This window comes from Typopeltis vanoorti, chromosome 24 (assembly GCF_054136105.1).
Source record: "Typopeltis vanoorti isolate ZY-2024b chromosome 24, IOZ_Tvanoo_1.0, whole genome shotgun sequence".
Classification (NCBI taxonomy): domain Eukaryota; kingdom Metazoa; phylum Arthropoda; class Arachnida; order Uropygi; family Thelyphonidae; genus Typopeltis; species Typopeltis vanoorti.
The window spans coordinates 46,747,024-46,768,864 of record NC_143572.1 but is presented as its reverse complement, the minus strand read 5'-3'; the positions used below and the strand labels follow the sequence as shown (position 1 = coordinate 46,768,864).

At 35.5% G+C, this 21,841-nt stretch overlaps 1 protein-coding gene across 1 annotated transcript in view; it reads left to right on the top strand.

Moving 5' to 3' along the window:
- Positions 1-21,841, top strand: part of LOC150093159 (ubiquitin-conjugating enzyme E2 Z-like) — a 61,706-nt gene that overhangs the window by 15,492 nt on the left and 24,373 nt on the right. Inside the window, exons 2-3 of the mRNA XM_090413403.1 lie at positions 825-897; positions 20,188-20,375. Of these exons, the coding sequence (XP_090269529.1) occupies positions 825-897; positions 20,188-20,375 (261 nt within the window). The remainder of the gene's footprint in view (positions 1-824; positions 898-20,187; positions 20,376-21,841) is intronic.

The window sequence follows — 21,841 nt, the reverse complement described above, 5'->3', positions numbered from 1 at the left end:
TGTGAATATGTGGCTAATAAATCTGACTTGCATAAAATTTCAGAATATAACTTATGTAAATTGGGCACTGTCTTGATAGTTTCAAAGGACAAATGATTTAGATTCCAGTAGAGTAAACAAAAAAGGTAAGTTGTGGAAGCTCGCTTGCTGTTTTTAATTCTCCCAAATAAGTTAATAGAAAGAGTGTAATTATTCCTTACAAGTAGGGAGAGGAAGGCGTTACTCATTTCCAGAATTCTAACCCCTTGGTTTGAATTATTTTTGCATTAATGGGGAAAAAACACGGTTCAACTATATTTTATTTATTTAAAAAATTTATATACAATATTCTGTATAATACAGATTATTTATATACAATATGTACAAGTTTGTACAACCCCAAGTGACACTGCTGTGGCTAGCAACATAATAATACAGAAAAAATACAGAATATATTTAAAAATCGCGATGTAAGCAAGACATTATAATACCAATTAATACAAATTAGTATTATGAAATAGAATAAAATAGAATTGGCATATATCAGATATATAATGAACACAGGAGTTTTTCTATTAATTTGCATATCAAAATATGATCCGGTTGGCTGTAATTTTACAGAAAAAAATACATAAAACATCTGGCATACTCAGTTTTTTTTTTTGCAAAAATAGTTTTCTAAAGCTTCACTATATGCCTCTGTTACATGACCTTATCTAATGTGTACAGATGAATGGTATATAAGATATTGTAATTTATATAGCCCTTTCCTTAATATAATAATTTCATATGAGTTCATAATTAACAATGAAATGAATTTGTGTGATGAAGGAATTTTATTTTAGGGATATAATGGATATCTACAATGACCCTCCTCCAGGACTGTTCATCGTTCCAGATGAAAAAGATATTACAAAGGTATTTTTAGTTAATATATTTTTGTGTTCAAGAATACTTTTTGGGAATAAAATAGCACCAGAAGCTGATGTATATTCTAAACATTATACAAGGATGACGACCAAGAATTAGTTGAAACGGACCGCACCCCGTCAACCCTCTTTTTCCCCTTTCACCTTTTCCCCCACCCTATATAATATAGTAATATAATATATATGTTTATATATATATTATTGAAAAAAAAGAAAAAAACCCAGGTTTTTCTAATTTAATTCTCCCAAATTGCCTACCCCCCCCTCCCACACACACACTCGGTAGTTTTTGGACATCGCAGAAAGAAGAAAAGCCGCAACACCCAGAAAAAGGTATGTGTAAATTTATTTTCCTTATGCTACATATACTTTTTGGTAAATTTACATCTACAGTGCCCTAAGAATCCATGAGTAAATAGCCAATGACATTTAAACAGGGGCACTCCTAAACTGAAGCAGGCAAAATAGCCGTAATTATAATACATTATACAAGGTGTTTCAGCTGGTTCGTCTCATGGCTTTGCTATATGTTTGGACTGTGCTGTTATGTAGGACATTTGAATTTAGCTTATTGTTGATATCTGTAATAAAACAGCTAAGTTTTACTACAGACAATATCATGTTTTTCAACAAGTTTATGCAGTGTATAGTGTTCTTAATAAAATGCTTTCATGATTCTTTCTGAGATTTCTGTGTTAGGTTTGTGCAAGTGCCACAACCCATCTCTCTTCTAGCATAACTGGTAATTAGTTTACGGAATTAACAACGCATATAAAGTATATTAATTAAAGGTAACTTTAATGAATAACTTCTATATTTCGGCAACGTCACATTGCCATCTTCAGGAACATAAAGATATGGTATGTGCACGCAGGCACTAACACAAAGCAAATGAGGAAGAAAGCAAGAAACAAATATTGTTCCTAAAGTCCTAATGGTGCCCTCTTGCGGGCTAATTTGGTAGTCTTGGCAGTTGGGCTGAAGTTCTCATAATGTAAGTCTCCCAAATTTGGGGTAGTTTCATGCACCCAAATTTGTTGAGGTTAGGAACGTTTTTTAGAGCTGCTGAAGATTCTTTGAATAATCTTTCGTATTTAAACTTGCTGCGATGAATTATTTTTGTTTTCTTCCAACGAATTTTATGGTGGGTATCTAAGGCATGGTCTGCCAGCCCAGAGCGGCTGTACTGGTGAAACCGGTCTTGGTGTTCTGATATCCTGATATTTGTTGTTCTGCCTGTTTGGCCAAAGTAGGACAATTTGCAGCTGCAAGGGACCTGGTATACACCAGGTAGGTCTAGGGGAAGTGGTTGGTCTTTGGTAGAGCGGATAAGGGATGCTAACTTTTTATATGGTCTGTAACAGGAAGTAAGGTCATTTTTTGAGGATATTGGTTATTTTCTCAGAGGTGCCCTGGATGTAGGGGATGGTGATAGACTTGGTGTAATCTTTATTGTGGAGGTGGGTTGTGGTTTACTGGTTTTAGTATTTTTTGGATTTTTTGGGGGTTATAGCCATTGGCTAAGAAAGTGTTGAGCATGGTCACAATTTTGCCCTAGCTCCAAAAAGAATGCCTGCCGAAGAAATCATGATCCAGATAGAACGTGGGATTCGCAACCTGCCTAACCATATCGCCAACAATGTTAGACTGGATGTAGTCGGTGTTCTCACTAAAACCAACTTATCCAAAAACGAATATGCAGCCCTACAAGAATTGAAAAACAACAAAAAAATAGTAAACACCAAGGCGGATAAGGGAAACGCCACTGTGGTGCTCAATCAAAAAGACTACAAATGTAAGCTATCTTCTTTACTACTAGACCGTACGACTTACCTCCCCATTGAATATAATCCGACCAGCTCTCAGATTAGAACTCTCCACAGACTCCTTAAGAAGGTCACTTCTTGGCCTGTGGAAGTCACCAACAAACTAAAACCTTATAACTCTAGACCCCCCCCGATTATATGGACTCCCAAAAATACATAAACAAAATGTGCCATTGCGTCCCATAGCAGATGGCATTGATTCCCCCACATACAAATTAGACAAACACTTAGCCAAAGAGCTCACACACTATACTGGCAACACACCATCACACAGAAAAAAACTCAGCCCACTTTAAAGCCAGTATAGAAAACCTCGCACTCCAACACACTGACATAATGGTCAGTTTTGACGTCTCCTCCCTATTCACTAATGTTCCACTCAAAGAAACTCTAGAGCTCATCCAAGCCAAGTTTCCTTCCGATATCTCAGCCCTATTTCAGTTCACAATGAACTCAGGCTATTTCGTTTGGCAAGGAAAGTTCTACAAACAGATAGAGGGGACAGCCATGGGTCCACCGCTTTCCCCACCATTGGCCAATTTCTTTATGGAGACATTTGAAGAGAAAGCCTTAAACTCTGCCCCACAAAAACCCACCTATTTGGCTTCGTTATGTGGATGATGTGTTTGCTATTTGGCCACATGGCTCAGACACACTTATTTCCTTCCTAACACTTAAACAACCAACACCCCAGAGTCCAGTTCACCTTAGAAAAAGAGGAGAACAACACCCTCCCCTTCCTAGACACTTTAATCACCTGCCAGCTTGATGGATCTTTGGTTTTCTCTGTTCACAGAAAACCCACCCATACTGGCAGATACATTCACCAGCAGCCCCCCCCCCCACAACAATATGGGGTTATAAAAACACTATATAACAGGGCAAAATTAATCTGCTCAGATGACAAGGCACTAACTACTGAACTAAACCACTTCCTCAACACTTTCTTAGCCAATGGCTATAACTCCAAAAAAATCCAAAAAATACTAAAACCAGTAAACCACAACCCACCATCCCCTACATCCAGGGCACCTCTGAGAAAATAACCAATATCCTCAAAAAATGACCTTACTTCCTGTTACAGACCATATAAAAAGTTGGCATCCCTTATCCGCTCTACCAAAGACCAACCACTTCCCCTAGACCTACCTGGTGTATACCAGGTCCCTTGCAGCAAATTGTCCTACTTTGGCCAAACAGGCAGAACAACAAATATCAGGATTTCAGAACACCAAGACTACATCTGGTTTCACCAGTACAGCCGCTCTGGGCTGGCAGACCATGCCTTAGATACCCACCATAAAATTCGTTGGAAGAAAACAAAAATAATTCATCGCAGCAAGTTTAAATACGAAAGATTATTCAAAGAATCTTCAGCAGCTCTAAAAAACGTTCCTAACCTCAACAAATTTGGGTGCATGAAACTACCCCAAATTTGGGAGACTTACATTATGAGAACTTCAGCCCAACTGCCAAGACTACCAAATTAGCCCGCAAGAGGGCACCATTAGGACTTTAGGAACAATATTAGTTTCTTGCTTTCTTCCTCATTTGCTTTGTGTTAGTGCCTGCGTGCACATACCATATCTTTATGTTCCTGAAGATGGCAATGTGACGTTGCCGAAATATAGAAGTTATTCATTAAAGTTACCTTTAATTAATATACTTTATATGCGTTGTTAATTCCGTAAACTAATTACCAGTTATGTCTGACCAACGTATAAGCCTTGCTACTAGAATCTCTTCTAGCAGATAGTGTAGAACAAATAACTGGTTTATTATCATGAAAATTATTACTTGTAGGTGAATGCTGTAATAGGATTGGATTATCAATTCCTACAACACTACCTCATCAGGTTACTTCGGTACTATGTACCAGCTATCCCTACATGCATCAATTGTTATTAGAGTATGAGAAACATATTATTTAAATTGGTAATTGGTGACAGAGTTGAATGCTGTAATAGGATTATCAATTCTTGCAACACTACCCCCATCAGGTTACTTCATTATTATGTTCCAGTTATCCCTACATGCATCAATTGTTATTTGAGTATGAGAAACATGTTATTTGAATTGGTAAGTCAGTGTTCATCTGTAATATTTTATCATTGATTAAGCCTGGTTTTTCAGTAGGTATTTATAAATGTATAGGTACACAGATTACTAGGAATCAAACAATTTAGTATTGATTTTGATTTCATTTCTTCTGTGCGACAAAAAGATTCGGTGTTACTCTGGACTTGCTGGAAATCATGGAGCCTTTTTCCAAAACATAAAATATTCAAGTTTATTATTCTTATTTAGGTTAACAAGACAATTTTGATTTTATAATAATTGTGATGTGAAAATCAGTTTTAAGTCTGTGCCATGTTCTTCTAATCAAGATTACATCAACAGAATTTTATTTTTCTAAAAACAGCTAGTAAGGATTACATTCCTGTAAAATGTCACTATTTGTGACATTGTACTAAATTTTAAAAAAAACCGATAGAACTTTTCAACCAAATGAGTGACTTTTGGTTGACAGCTTGATATGACCACTCTTTGTGTGTGTGGGGGGGGGGGGGAGTGAAAACTACTTCATTCAATCAGCTTACCTGGTTTTCCTGTTGATGTTGGTATCATAATGTCACTTTTTATCTTACTTTTCATGTATTATGGAAAATTCATCATTCCAGAAGCTCCTGGATAATCAGGATTGCCAGTTGCAAAATTTGCTATAATGTAAATACTCAGCTGTGCAAGGCTTTGGTGATATGCTCATATTCTTTCAGGGGGGGGGGGGGTATTCTATTTCTGAAGTTAACTTTACCACTTCTGTTGATTTTTATCATCAGCATTTGGATGACCTCCTTTCTACGTAAACTAGGACAAGAAATATTGAAGAGTTGAAATAATTTGGTATTGACACATTTCTTTTAGGAATGTTACCTGCCACATCCTCTAGGCTAAGTGGGTGATATAGTACTTTATCAGTACTGTTGGTTTGGATCTTACTGATATAAAAAGATAATGTCTGGTTTTCAACAGGGTTTTTAGTTTATCTGAAATGAAAGGAAAAATTCAGTTCTGTCATCACTACTATGACATAAAACATCAGTACTATGTGCTATAGGTTTCTGATTTTTTTTGTGGGTTGGGTTGGCATAAAAAACTTGTATACTTTATTTCATAGGACTCTAAGTGTGTTTTCTCTGCTTTGATTAAAGTGGTTTCACTTTTTTTCTTTTTCTTTTTTTTTTTTAAGTTATCAAAAAATTATTGCATTTCTTGTGCAAGTGCTTAAGTATTATTTAATTTACAAAGTTTTGCATACTCTCCCTTCATAATTGCTGCTGCCTTGTGTATTTATTCTTTGTAAGACAACTGCAGATTTTTGAATTTTTAAGTGTATACTGAAAAACTTATTTTGGAAAGAATCCATATAATAGTCTTTTGTGTTAGCTGTTTCTTGAAAGAGGGCTATAGCAAGAACACCCATGTTCCTGGAGTTGTCATGTGTAGTGATTCCTCTGTGGCTAATACTCAGAACATCACAGAACACAATCAGCAATGATGTTGAACATGACAGCATCGTCGCTGATCTTATTCACCCATTCGTGGCTGCAGTTTATTGTCAAATGGATACTTCCAGCAAGACAATGTGCACATTGTCTTGCTGGAAGTATCCATTTGATAAATAAAGTATGTAGCATGTTAACGGGTTCGAAGAACATGACATAGTTTCTTTCAATGGCCAGCTCCGTTCCCAGACCTCAACCCAATAGAACATTTCTGGGAACGTGGAATGGGCAGTTAGCAGCAGCAAACCACCGTCCAACCTGCAACAATTGGGCAATGTCATGAATGTAACACCACGGACAAGCATCCAAGAGGAACATAGTAGACACTTAGTTGAATCAGAGCCATAAAGAATACAGGCCATACTTAAGATAAAAGGAGGTTCTATTTGTTATTAAATGCTGTTCTGTTTGTAAGGTAAAGATATATATTTTGCTGGTTATTTATAACAGTACTTCACATCACCAGAGAAACAAAACTTGTGTTAAACCATTCTGAATATGAGGATTTGTTTTATATTATGAGGTTTGATTTAATTATTTGCTTTTAATACTGAGTGGCAAAGAAAATAGAATGATCATGGTTTCAGGATGATAGTATAATTTTTGTTACTGTGCTTGTAGTAGAAAGAATGCCTATCAGCTCCACACAAGAGATCCCAATACCTACGACATGACAGTGCTGTGTGTAAATGAGAAATGGAAGAGAGTATCATGTTGATGTGCTAGTACTGCCATTATCCTGGAGTTCAGAAAATTCTCAAGTAAAAATATGCTTTAATGGCAAGAATATACTGTCTTAATTTTTACTGAAAGAACTACAGGGATATGTTATTACAAGAAAATTCCATTGCTTTATTACACAGTATTTCTCAGATATGGAGTATATTTCATTGGGACTGCTTGGTTGGTCTCAGAATTCAAATTGTTAATTGACAAATGAAAATTGTTACACTTCACTCAATATAACAGTATTCTGATTGAGTTGAAAAATAAATTTAACATCAAATTCACTAACTGTTTTCACTAACTCTTCAGTATTCAGAACAATAATTTTTTTTATTTTTGTAGTTTTTTTTTTTATTTTTCATTATTAGTAGGAATGTTATCCAGAAGTGTTTCAAAAGTTCATAATAAAGTGTCTTTGCTTATACATAAATGTTTGTCACTGACTGAGCATTCCTCACCAATTATTTTTGGACAAGCCTCTTTGCTTTGTTATTTGGTATTGTAAGGTTTATCTGTTAGCTATTCATAACTGTATTTTTTAAAGAAATTTAAAACATCGACATCCCAGGAATTCAATTCACATTAGAAAAAGAAAATAAGTTGCTTCATAGACACTTAAATTACACCAGTCTGGCATATCCATGGCATTTTATGTTTACAGAAAACCAACACACACACACCACTAAATGCATTTCAGAAACACCCTTTCCCTTCCAACAGTATGGATTATTATTAAAACTTTATGTAACAGGGCTAGATTAATTACCGTATATTATCACGTATAATGCAAACTAGAAATTTTGTTTGAAAACTAGCCCTAAAGTGCCATGTCCACGTATAATGCGATCTGTTAATCTTGCTCCATAACATTATAAATAATACAATACGAATTAACGAAAGAAATATTTATTTTAAAACAAAATGTCAAAATCCTTTAAATTCTTCTTTATCTTTTGAGTCGTCAAACATTTCATTTATAAATTCATCTGTAGGGATTGCGTCATCAGTGTAGCAGTTGTTGTCATCGTCTTCATGCTGTCCAATTTGTTGTGCGTCATCCTTGCTTTCGTATATGACGTCATCTAAGGATCCATCCATTGAATTACTTATTCCACATTTAAGAAATGAGCGTTGAATCATTTCAGATGGTATCGAATCCCATGCTTCTTTAACCCAGCTGGTGACTAGGGTGATCTCAGGCTTCTGAAAATTCCCACCCTTTGTCATCTTCACCAAACCAGATGACATCCATTCTCTCCATTTTTCACGTATAAGTGATCTTTAAATGGCTTATTCAAGCTGACATCAAGCAGCTGCAAAACGGAAGTTAGACCACCCAGTATGACTGCTAGGTCTGTACGTAGCTCACGTGCTTTCTCTTTGCTTGCCTCTGTTAAATGCGCCCGGAACATATCCCAGACTAGCATGCTTTGTTGACGTAACAAGCTACCTGGACGTATGTTCCATACTTGATCCAGCCACAATTGTACACCTTCATCCATCCAACCTTTCTGATTGTCACGAACAATTACACCTGATGGAAATTTCATATGCTCCAGAATTTTCTTCCTTTTAAATATCACTGTTGACTTTAATTTGGTTCCGTCTGCCATGTGCTAGAACAATGGTAAAATGAATTTTTTCATGTCCCGTTGTTTTTATGAAGAGACCCTTTTCACCAACTGAGTTTACTGTTTGATTCCCAGTCATATCAGAGTACATGGGCATTTCATCCATATTGCCAATTTGGAAAGTTCGTATCCGTGACACTTCTGTAATTTTATGATAAATTTATGGAAGGACTGCACTTTTTCTTCAAGCTGCTTTGGTAACTTCTGCGCAATTTTTGTTCATTGTCGTAATGTTAATGCTTTGTGTTCCATAAATCTGTTGCACCACCCAGATGAAGCAAGAAAAGATGAACTACCTGGTGTGGCCTTGAATTTGGCATTCTTGAGTTGTAGAGCTCGAAAATGAATTGCATTTCTTGTTACTATAATGCCATCTTGTCGTTGCGTCAAAATCCATTCATTTAGCTCTTCTTCGAGTTCTGGAAAGGATGCTACATCTCCATGAAGGGCACGTTTCGTTTTGGGGATTTTTTCAAGACTATCTTTTTGCTTACGCCAAAGTCTAATATTACTCTCTGCTACACCAAATTCTCTCATAGCAACACTGTTATGTTCTTCTGCAAACTGCACGACACGCAATTTAAATCCTACTTCAAAAGATGAACGTTTCTGTTGGCTCATTTTCAGGCTAGGTTTGTTTAACGAATAATATTTAAAATGAACTGTGGTTAAACTGATATACCTAACTGTGCTCTATCATTCGGCGACGGAGAGCACATGCGCAGATACGATGCGCGCTCGGTCGCCGAATGCGAGTGGGTCAAGTAGATGTGGTTGCATAGGCATTAGGTAGTATATATTGCATGTGCAAGTCTAATCAGATGTTATATTTTTTAGGATCTGCATATAATGCGAACACCTAACTTTAAGTAGTATTTTTTACCATAAATTTTTCGCATTATACGCAATAATATACGGTAGTTCAGATAACAGTGCCCTCTCCAAGGAACTTAACCACATTCACGAAACCTTAGCTAATGGCTACAATTCCCACCATATCCAAAATATATTACCCCCCCCCCCTCCACACATGCCCTCTCCAGAACAGAGAGTACACCACGACTATCTCTATTCTATATATTCAAGGCACATCTGAAAAACTAACAAATCCTAAAAAATACAACTTTCCAACTACTTACAAACCATATAAAAATTGGCATCCTTTATCTGTTCCACCAGACTGGCCACAATCCCTACACCTTCCAGGTGTTTATCAGGTCCCTTGTACTATGGCTAAACAGGCAGAATTGCTGAATGTAAGACTATATCTATTTTCACTGCTCTGATCACTCAGGACTTGTTGGCCATGCTTTGGACACCTGTCATAGAATACACTGGAAGAATTCCACTCTACTCCATCACAGCAAATGTAAATATGAAAGACTTTTTCTTGAAACTGCCCTAGATTTGGGAATCCTCATCCTCCATACCTGTCCAACAGCCAAGGATGGCATGATTTAGCCTACTAGAGGGCACTGTTTAGGTCTCTCAGTTGACATGCTTCAGCCTCATTACTACATAAGTAATGATTAAAATAATTATTACTTATGTAGTAATGAGCATAATAATTAAAATTATAATAACGGAATTAACTCGTAAAAATATTATTTATTAGTAGAATTTTCACCCGAGTATCACAGACATCTGCAGTACATGTATAAAGCTAATTAAACAATAACTGACAATTCCAAAAGGCACCACCTAAGTAGCTAATGTAAGATAACAAAAAGGTCAGTGAATTTCTAACTTATTTTTAAATATATATATATATATATATATATTTAAAATATATATATTTTAAATATACAGTAAAATACAGCGCACACAGTAAAACCCTGCGATTTACGTCATTTTCCGTTGGTCCCGTCTTAAAACCTATTCTTACGATATATTCTTTTCCTGCTATTAACAACTTGATGTGGACGTTATTTCCCATGATTTGCATTTTTTTCTCGGGTGACAATACTGATTTTCAAACCATTTCTGCGAAATCTGCACATTTCTGTTCCCAGATAACATTGCTTATGGCTGTAGTTTCGTTTCTGCTATCACGGTGACTTGCACACTTGCAGCAATAATGTAGTGATGAGCGATACCGTGATTTTTCAATCACAGTACGAATTGATGTTGCAGAATTTCTGCTATGTGATTTAGCGTGTGAAAGTTGCTTTCAAGTTGCGGTGGTGGATTATCCATGTTAGTAACATGGAGAAAAAAGACAGAAAATGTATTTCTGTAGAAGAAAAGATATCAATTCTGCGACGTGTAGATTGGCATGCCGGAACACGTGAGCATTATGCAAAAGATCTTGGACTCTCCATGTCCTCTTTGAACACGATAGTTAAAAACAGGTCAAGCATTGAACCCAATGCGAAGCAGTCTGGCGCTATGTCAAAAAAAAAAAAAAAAAAAAACGAAAAGCAAAAACAATCAACAATTAAAGATTTTTTAAATACATAAATGTTAGTAATTGTAAATTCATTTATTTTCAGTTATTAAATTTTGTAATCTAGTATGTAGACTCGCATACTAGCAGTAAGTCATCTTTTAGCCTTTTTTTAAATGTATTTTTACATTTCCTGCTTTTTACACTTTTTTCCATCAGTCCCCTGAAAAGTGTAAAAAAAGAAGTTTTACTGTGTGTGTGTGTGTGTGTGTGTACATATTACAATTGAAAAAGTTAGGAAAAATTAGCTGATTTATAAAGTACTATCTCCCACAAAGGGGAGATAGTACTTTAAGGAGATAGACGTAAACCATCGGATCTTTTTAAGTTATCAGAGTGAAGTAAAGTTTCACGTTTCTTTATAAAGCTGTTCCATAAGGAACCGACTTTTATGAAGGACTCTTGTCTTGTTCCAATGAACTCTGTCTAGTATTGATGGCATGTTCTGCAAGTCCAGACTGTTCAGGCTCAAGGTATTGAATATAAGACCGATGTTCTTCTAGACGAATAGAGGCAGATCTTCCTGTTTGTCCAAAATAAGATAATCCACAAGAGTAAGGAATCTGGTAGACACATGGTCGAAATGCAACAAAAGTTGCCTTCGACCATTCAGAAAAATCTCCACCTTTCTCACTTCTCCAAAGGACAAGCTTCCACATCTCAGTTATCCATGTGTCTACCAGATTCCTTGCTCTTGTGGATTATCTTATTTTGGACAAACAGGAAGATCTGCCTCTATTTGTCTAGAAGAACATCGGTCTTATATTCAATACCTTGAACCTGAACAGTTTGGACTTGCAGAACATGCCATCAATACTAGATATAGAGTTCATTGGAACAAGACGAGTTCTTCACAAAAGTTGGTTCCTTATGGAACAGCTTTATAAAGAAAAGTGAAACTTTACTTCACTTTGATAACTTAAAAGATCCGATGGTTTGCGTCTATCCCCTTTGTGGGAGATAGTACTTTATAAATTAGCTAATGTTTCCCAACTTTTTTAATTGTATACATATATGTACTTTTTTTTTTTTTTTTTTTTTAATAAGTTAGGAAATTTATTGACCTTTTTTTAGTTATCTTACATTAGCTACTTAGGTGTGCCTTTTGGAATGGTCAGTTATTGTTTAATTAGCTTTATGCATATACTGAAGGTGCCTGTGGGCAAAAATTGTACTAATAAATAATATTTTTATGTGCATTATTATTATTATAATTTTAATTATTATGTCTACTCATGGTATTTCTTTACTGAAACTTAATATATCTGTGTACTACACACATACCTATGTGCACATCTTATTATGTTTTGCTCCCTGATGATGGCAATTTGACTGCCAAAATATTCGAGAGTGTCAAAAATGATGTCAGGGTTGTGGAATACTGATTATGAAGAGATTGAGAATTTGTAGACTGCAGACACTAGCAAACAAGAAAGAAGGGAGATATGATTGAGACTTACAAACTTCTGAAAGGGTCATACAGGATTTCAATTAATGAAATTTTTTCAATTTATGGAGGATGAGAGGGGCATCCTTGGGAGTTGAGAATGAAGGCCGCTAAGAAGGGGATGAGGGCTAGATTTTTCTCTCAGAAGGTGGTGCGTGATTGGAATGGATTACCATTGGATGTTGTGGGTGCAAGCAGTGTGAATGAATTCAAGAATAAGTATGATAACTGGTGTGTCTAGTATGTGGCCTTCCTTGATGAGTCTCTGACTCCCTGGAGGTCTCTTAAATAATAATTAATAATATATTAATATATGTTGTAATTTACTTTAAAAAAAATACAGCTCTGTTGCCTATAGCAACTTTATCCCTCTTTATCAATGTACTCAGCTGTTTACATTTTGCATTTGGAAATACTAATTAATGTAAGAATTATTATGCATGTCAGAACAGCTTGACAGCCTTTACAGGGCACGTTCCTTATGTATACATTGTGATGTTCAGAATAACAATTTTTTTTGCATATTCTTTAGTTATTACTGAGATCCATTTTTAGAATTGTCAGCATTGTTCATAAAGAAATATGAAGTAATCAAATTAAATCTTTCTACATATTTTAAATCAAAGCTGCGGTGAGAAAGCTGGTACATCTTTTGTAATAATTCATATGAAGAAATTTTATGATATACATGAATTCATCAAAATTTGTTTTAAATTTATTAAGTATAATTAAGAAATATTTGTAATGCTTTATCTGAAAAATTTTATGCTACCCAACAAAAATTTTTTTTTAATTAACAAAACTTACAAGATACTTTCTTATCCAGCTCTGAAATAATATGGACATTGAGGTGTATTACAGGACTTCTAATTTTTTTCAGCATTAGCCAAATCATCTTGATTGCTTATTGAAGAATCATGTAAAGATAAGGAAGGCTGAACTGATCAAATTTAGTTTCCTCCTGTAGATCAGTCCTATAATTTCTTGATAATCTGCACTTTCATTATGATCATTTCATTTATGCCAGTATTATTTGCAGCCATGATTATCACTGTAAATGTGATGTCACTTAATTAATTTGCTTATCTCTAATGAACTTAACACATTAATTCATTATCTGTGATAGTCTAACATTAACGACATTCAAGTAAGTCTTTAATGTCCTTTCAAGTCCTTTTCTAAATGACACATCTGTTTTCATATTTTGAGTTCTGTTTATTTTTGTGACTAACATTGCATTTCTATTACAGGTTCTCTTTTATGCATTGTTTCCTATCCATGTGAAATACTAGGCTGATTCTTATCAGTTTGTGATTGAGGAGCATAATTTTTATTGATTGAAGGAGAAACCTTCAATTGATGCTATGAACAACCAGTGTTTGGATCATTCGTATCTACTATTTTTTTTAAACTATTCCTTGTACCAATAAATCCTTTCCTTCAATTAGCAGTTCATATGATACGAACTTATGAACTTAGATGATAATCGATTATAAATGTTCAAGTATGAAGGTATAAAAATTTTAAATTAGCTACACTACGCCATGGAAACTGCAATACAGGTGGCATTATCAGTTAAAAGATTTGTTTTGAATATTGTTGAGTCTTTTTCATGGTAAGTTCTGTAGCATAGCACATGGCATCAATGAAGCAGAACAATAGTGCCTGAGGCATCATTGTTTAAAAAATTTATCCCAGGGACTTCATGTAGTGCAATGTCTGCAAAATGTACACATTACCGAAAGCAGGTGGAATTTGGTTTGAAAGTAATAGTGGTGGGAATGTATGCCGAAAATGCTATGAGAGCAAGGATCAAAAGTGTGTGTCAGGTTGCAAGATTAAAGTTTTGGTATCTACCTGGATCCTAAACGAACAAGGATGTGTTGGAAATTTGGGATTTAGCTGCCCAAGTTGTATTCTTATTGGCTTAAACCACAATATTAAATGATGGTACAACACGACAGAATTTCATGCTGGCTGTGGCATCACTTTGTTAAAGAATCCCCCCTCCCCTCCATTGATTTTGCCAGGGAGCCAGGGCAAACAGCGAAAAGTCAGCTACTGGAACAAATCCTAAAACACACCCCAAATCAATATCACCAGAGTTGAAGATCAGTACTATCAGCATAAGAAGCCTGAATGGCAAAGAAATGGTGGAGCTAGCTGAGGAATTGGATAAGTACCAGGTTGACATAATAGGGGTAACTGCAACAAAAAAGACAAACTGGTGATATCTTTCTCAGCAATAAATACAAAATGTTATATTCAGGTAATGACAATCAAGGAAAATAAGGAGTAGCCATAATATTCAACTCTAAATACAAGGCTAATCTTTTTGAATGGCAGGCAATTTCAAGTAGAGTGATGTGAACAAATATGAGAATGGGAAACTAGACAATGAGACTTATTTGTGCCTATGGTCCCACTGAAGGTTCTACTAATGTAGAAGTGGAGGAATTTTTTGAGGCTTTAGAGAAAGCAGCTGATGCAATGAAAAAGAAAAGTTGATCCTTGTTGAGGATCTAAATAGCAGAGTAGTCAGACATACAAAAATATATTGGGAAAATTTGGAGAAAAGAGCACAGCTAATAAGAATGGCAAATACCTGTCGGATTTCTGCTCAGGATATGGACTGGTTATTACTAACACAATGTTCCACAATAAAAATGTGCACAAATTCACATGGAGAGAAGAGGCAGGGAATAAGAAAAGTCTCATTGACTATGTTATTGTTGATAGTGATGTTTTCTCCCTGGTGCAGGACACCAGAGTGTACAGAGGATTTGAAATTGGAAGTGATCACCAGTTAGTCTTGGGCAGGATAAAATTGAATTTCATATTGAAAAGAAGAACATGTAAGAAAGTTTTAAAGCGAATAAAAGTTAAGCAGCTCTCAGATGTAAATTATAGACTAAAATACACAAACCTTATTCAAGACAATGTGAAAGAGTTTGAGAACAGAAACCAAACTTTGGAGATTCAGTGACAAGCCCTGAAGAAAACAGATTGATTTAGCCAGAAAGGCATGTGGTTGTGTGCAAGGATAGAAAAATCAGAACTCCATGGTAGACACAGGAAGTTAAAGAGGCAGTGAAGGAAAAGAAGAAAGCATATCAAAAGTTCCTGACAAATAAGTCAGCGTGTGATCTTAGTGACAAGCCTTGAAGAAAACAGATTGATTTAGCCAGAAAGGCATGTGGTTGTGTGCAAGGATAGAAAAATCAGAACTCCATGGTAGACACAGGAAGTTAAAGAGGCAGTGAAGGAAAAGAAGAAAGCATATCAAAAGTTCCTGACAAATAAGTCAGCGTGTGATCTTAGAGATTACAGAGACAAATGTAAGAAAGCTAAATACTGTGTTAAACTGGCTAAACAAAAGTCATGGGAGGGCTTTGGCAAGAATATAGAAAATAAATATCAAGAAGGTGGCAAAATATTCTGGAGGTTATTGAAGAAGCTTAGGAATGGAGGAAAGAGTGCTGTAAAAGGAGTTAGAGATGATAAAAATGATATAAAAGTATGGAGTAATTACTTTGAAAAACTGCTAAATGAAATGAGCAGGGATGACAGCATAGCAGTAAAAAACACTGACCAGACATGCAGTCAGGAATACATATTCATACTTGAAGTAGAAAAAGCCATCAAAAGCCTGAAATGTGGAAAGGCAGCAGGAGTAAATGATATTCTACCAGGAATGTTCAAGTATGATATAATAAATTTAGTTTAATCCTTTACCCAAGTGTAGGTAAACAAAGTTTGTGCCTGAAGTAGTTCAGAACTGAGGCAACTCGTAGCAAGCTCTTAACACTTCTTGTCTCGGTATCTCCCATAATGCAAAGCACATCTCCTTGCAGACATGTATAATGCTATACATTAAGGGAAGGGCCATGCAGATCTCTTTAGGAGAAAGCCATTTGGCAAGCTTATCAACATGAATTTTATTTCATTGGAATGTTTGACTCATTTTCCATTTCTTAAGATTGGATTTGTCTCTCTCTGCTTATCCTACACTTGTGAACTAAGATGTTAGTGATACAATATACTTCATTTAACAGCATGGTATTGGGGAATTTCTTTATTAATTTTTATGCTTTTTGTTCAGTATATATATATAATGTTAGAAGACTGACTTACTCAGTTGACGTACATGTTTTTTAGGATTAAATGATTGGGAAACCGAGATAAGAGATAAAACAGATTTTAATGGCACGACTGGTTTCGTCTTTAATAGAGTTCTTCAGGTGCAAAGAAATAAAAGAAGCAACCAATAAGAACCATAAAGGAAATAACTCTAAACAGTACAAAAAAAGGTTAGCGTATGCATTTCACCGTTAATGCATTAACATTTGTGTATTTAAAAACATTCTCTCTCCGACTTAATTGTTGGGTGCACATGTTCGTTCACAATCTCGTGTACGCCAATATTTTATAGCAGTGCATTGACAGTCAGACAGGTTATAACTTAGGTTGTTATTGAGATGTATAGGATTGAGAATGATTTCTTTCGATTCTACTATTCTTTTCTCTAATTCATCGGAACGATGGAAAATATTAGTAGACTTGCCCCTGGATGGGTGTGGTTCTCTTCGTTAGAATTTGTGGAAAACAGAAATGGCTAGACAGAGCACTGGCTCGCTTTCTCCTATAACTTATGTTTTTCTCTCACAACCGCACCAAATCTCATAGACACCGGGATACTTGAGATTATTTGAGAATATACTTGAGACGGAGCTGATGTAAGGTAGACAAGCGTTACCTTTAACACTTGTTGTATCGTCATTATGGTGAGGGAGTGGATTAAATAGGAATTTGTTAATAGTTTTTTGTGAATAGCCATTCAGTTGAAATGCTGTCCTGAGGAAATTAAGTTCTTTGTTTAGTTCCTCCTCATCATAAAGAAGGGAACGAGCCCATTGTCCAAGTGTCAAAATGATTCCAAACTTTTGTGGGGGATAATGATGAAATTGAGCATGGAGATATCTGTTCGTGTAGGTAGGTTTTCTGTAAATCGAAATCTTCAATTTTTCCGCTGAACGGGTCAGTTTAACATCCAAAAAAGGAAGAGAACCAATAACTTCTAACTCAACTGTAAATTTGATGTTTGGATGTTGATTATTCAGATGGGAAACCCTTTGCCACCAGTACTTGCTAACATCTACCTCAAAGATTTTGAAGAGAAAGCTATCTCCTCCTTCCCTTTAAAACTTAGAGTTTGGAAAAGATACATAAATGACATTTTTTTTAGTTTGGGGCCATGGCCATGAATCTTCAAAGTTTCCTAGACCATCTGAATAATCAACATCCAAACATCAAATTTACAGCTGAGTTAGAAGTTAATGGTTCTTCCTTTTTTTGGATGTTAATCTGACCCGTTGAGCGGAGAAATTGAAGATTTTGATTTACAGAAAATCTAGCCACGCGAACAGATATCTCCACGCTCAGTCTCATCATTATCTCCCACCAAAGTTTGGAATCATTTCGACACTTGGACATCGGGCTCATTCTCTTCTTTATGATGAGGAGGAACTAAACAAAGAACTTACATTTCTCTATATACTATTGTTCTTTTGCTTCTTTACACTTTCTGTTTATCATTTTTTATATGTTTATATTTGTCTTTGCTTTCTTCATTTAGGAAGGTTTTATGCTTTTATCTATTAGGTCTAGAATGTCCTGGGTAATCCATGGCTTTTTTTATTTCCTTGTTCTTCAATCCTATGCAGTTACTGTTGGTCATTTATTAGATGAGTCTTCAGGGTAGTGTCAGAGTTGGCCAATGATGGTTCTTTCCATTTAGAAAGAATAGAGGTGACAGAAATTGGACGGTAGTTAGAATGTAAGGATTTGTCACTCTTAGGAATAGGTTGTATATGGGCTAGTTTCCAAACTACAGGATAGATACCGGTGATGAAACAAAAGTGTAAATAGGTGACACAAAGTGGGGGTCACAGACCTTTAGAACAATTGGAGAGATGCAGTCAGGGCTGGGAGATATTTTGGTATCCTTTGAGCAAAATTTTTCTGATCTCTTTCTGGCAAAATATCTTAAAAATCTAGATAATCAATCCACTGTATTTTTACTTTCAGGGACATATGGTATTATATTCCTGTTTCTAATGCCCACTTGATTATCCCTTGGTATTTATCATTCATGTTAGCTAAAAAATGACAATCTAATGATTAGATTTCATAAGTTAAACCAATAACAAAGATTTAAATTTTCTTAAAGAAATAATTATTGCCAGTACCTTCTTTTCAAGAGTTGAATCATTTGTTTTATTTGTAATGAATGCCAGAAGAGTAACCAGTGTATTTAAAGTATTCTTCAGTAACCAAGTAATTCAATGAGCTGATTTAGCCACTTTTGCTATGTGTGTCCTCTAAACTTTAACCACCTATCTGCCAACACTCCCAAATTCCTGACTTCATCAATTTCCTGGAATGTGGTTACTAGCTGGTAATCTTTTCACTCCAAAATGCATAACCTTACACTTTGCCACATTATATTGACATCCATTCTCCTTTGTCCAGACTGGCAGTCTACCCAAATCATGTTGCAAAATTTTAACATTTGTATCAGCTATTGCTCTATCCAATTTTGCATCATTGGCAAACAACTGAACAGTTCCTCTCAGATCCTTTCCTATATCATTAATGTACAAATTAACTAGTAATGGTAAAGAACAAGGTCCTGTGGCATACCATTAGTCACAGGCCTTCTTCTGGACTTGATGCCTGAATAAACTACTCTATGATATTTCTCCATCAACCACCCTCTTATCCACTTTACCAACTTTATATCAATCCCTATGTGCTGCAATTTACTAATTGAAATTACATACTGTATCCTATCAAAGGCTTTTGCAAAGTCCAGCAGTATCACCTGTAAATTCATTAACTTTATCCAACTCAACTGTCGCTGTGCTTTGTACATTCCCTCCACTTTTTTTTGTAGCTCCAGCTTAAGAATGATATTCATCCATTAGAGACAAGCAGGTGGTTATTATTCCTTTTTATCAAGCCTTGATAAGATCCCTCTTGACTACTGTATGAAGATCTGGTCACCTGGGTTTCTTAATGATGAGTATGAGGTGGAGAGGATCCAGAGACTAGTGACCAACACGGTAGCAGGTCTAGGGAATGAACCTCACAAAAATAGGTTGCCAATTTCTAGGTTATAACAATTGGTTGACAGGTGAAAAGGGATAAAATGTTGAGACATACAAATTACTGAAGGATTTTTACAAAATTAATACAAGGGGGAGTTTCTCAGAACAGGTATAGTGGTGGGAGAACCAGGGCCATCTTGAAAATTGGCAATAGTGTAGTAGTTAGCAAAGGTGTTAGAAATACATTTTTTTGTTTGGAGAGTTGTGAATGATTGGAATAGGTTGCCAGTGTTGTGGGTGCCATGACTGAATGCGTTAAAAGCAAAGTATGATAAATACTGCACAAATGTTGGTTCATGCTTGGCATGATGTTTAGGTCCTCTCTCAATCTGTCTAAGGACTCCATGAAGTATCTTGTAATAATAACAATAATTCTGATTAATTGCTATTCTTCTAGCTCAAGTATCATAATTTACATAATCAATTTTTATTTATAACATTTATTCATACACTTTTTTTTTATCTTAGATTCATGCCCTTATAACTGGTTCTTTTGATACGCCATATGAAGGGGGATTTTTTTACTTCCTAATTCGTTGTCCACCTGACTATCCAATTCAGCCACCAAGAGTAAAATTAGTAACCACTGGAGAAGGAAGGGTTAGATTTAACCCCAATCTGTACAAAAATGGCAAGGTGTGCCTCAGCATTTTGGGGTAAGTTTGTGATAATATTCTGTTAAAATAGACTTAAATATTTAAATTTTCTAACTAAAGTTTTAAAGTTTGCATATAAGTCGACCATCTTTATTTCTTTTCTGAATGCTGTTATGAGGTTATTTATTATCAGTAAGAAAATGTCAGAAATCATTTTTTCCCTTCCAGTACATCCAGAGGTTAGAAAAATACAAATTACTGCAAATAGATATAAACTAACCACTAACTAACATCCAGTATACATCTTAGTTAAAGGAAATTGACAACTGGCAATTCTAGGTGGTAAAGATGCCAAGAAATTATATTCGTGGTTCCTTTATCCAATTGTAAGCAAACAAAGTTTGCCCATGAAGTATCTTCATACTTGTATATATATTATTTTATATAAAATAATATTAGAACAAGCTGGATTCAGGCCAAATAGAGGCTGTCAGGATCAGATCTTCACTTTACGACAAATAGTCGAGAAAGCATGGGAATATAACAAAGATCTGTATTTAAGTTTTGTCGATTTGGAAAAGGCATATGACAAGGTGCCAAGAGAGAAGCTATTCAATACGCTGCAGTTATATGGTGTCAATGGGGCATTATATCAAGCAATACTTAGTCTTTATTTGAGTTGTGAGTCAGCAGTTAGAATTGAAGGAAGTACAGGAAGATGGTTTAATGTTAAATCTGGTGTGAGACAAGGATGTACATTATCCCCCCTGTTATTCATTATCTATATGGATCACATTATGAAGGAATGTGGTATTAAACCTGACATCAAAATTGGAGATGTTAATGTCAGCTCTTTGCTTTATGCGGATGATGTTATACTTCTAAATAAATCCGCTACAAGTCTGCAAGATTCTCTGACTAAATTGAATAGCTGTTGTAATAGATATGGTATGAAGGTCAGCAATAAAAAGACAAAGACAATGAAAATAGGCAGAATCATTGAAAATGTCAACTGTGTTGTGAATGGAGAACCTGTGGAACAAGTAAAACATTTCAGCTACTTAGGCACAATTTTTACTGAAGATGGTAAACTAAATATAGAAATAGACAACAGAATCAGCAAAGCTGGTATCGTGGGAAGTCAATTGAATAAATTCATATGGAATAAGAAAGAAATTAGTCGGAACACTAAATTAGCTGTATACAAGACTGTGTTCAAACCAATTTTAACTTATGGATCTGAGAGCTGGGTCAGAAGTAAAACACTTGACCAAAGACTAGAGACCGCAGATATGAGAGTCCTGAGAAAGATTAGAGGCGTGAACAGATGGAATCAATGGCAATATCATATTAAAAATGAGGATATTAGGAAAGAACTTGACATTGTCAGCATCCAGGAATGCGTTAGCAGAGCTAATCTCAGATGGTATGGTCACTTAAATAGAATGGGAGAGGAAAGATTAGCAAAACAAGTGTTCTCTGCCAGGTTGGCAGGAAAACGACCCAGAGGAAGACCAAGATATAGG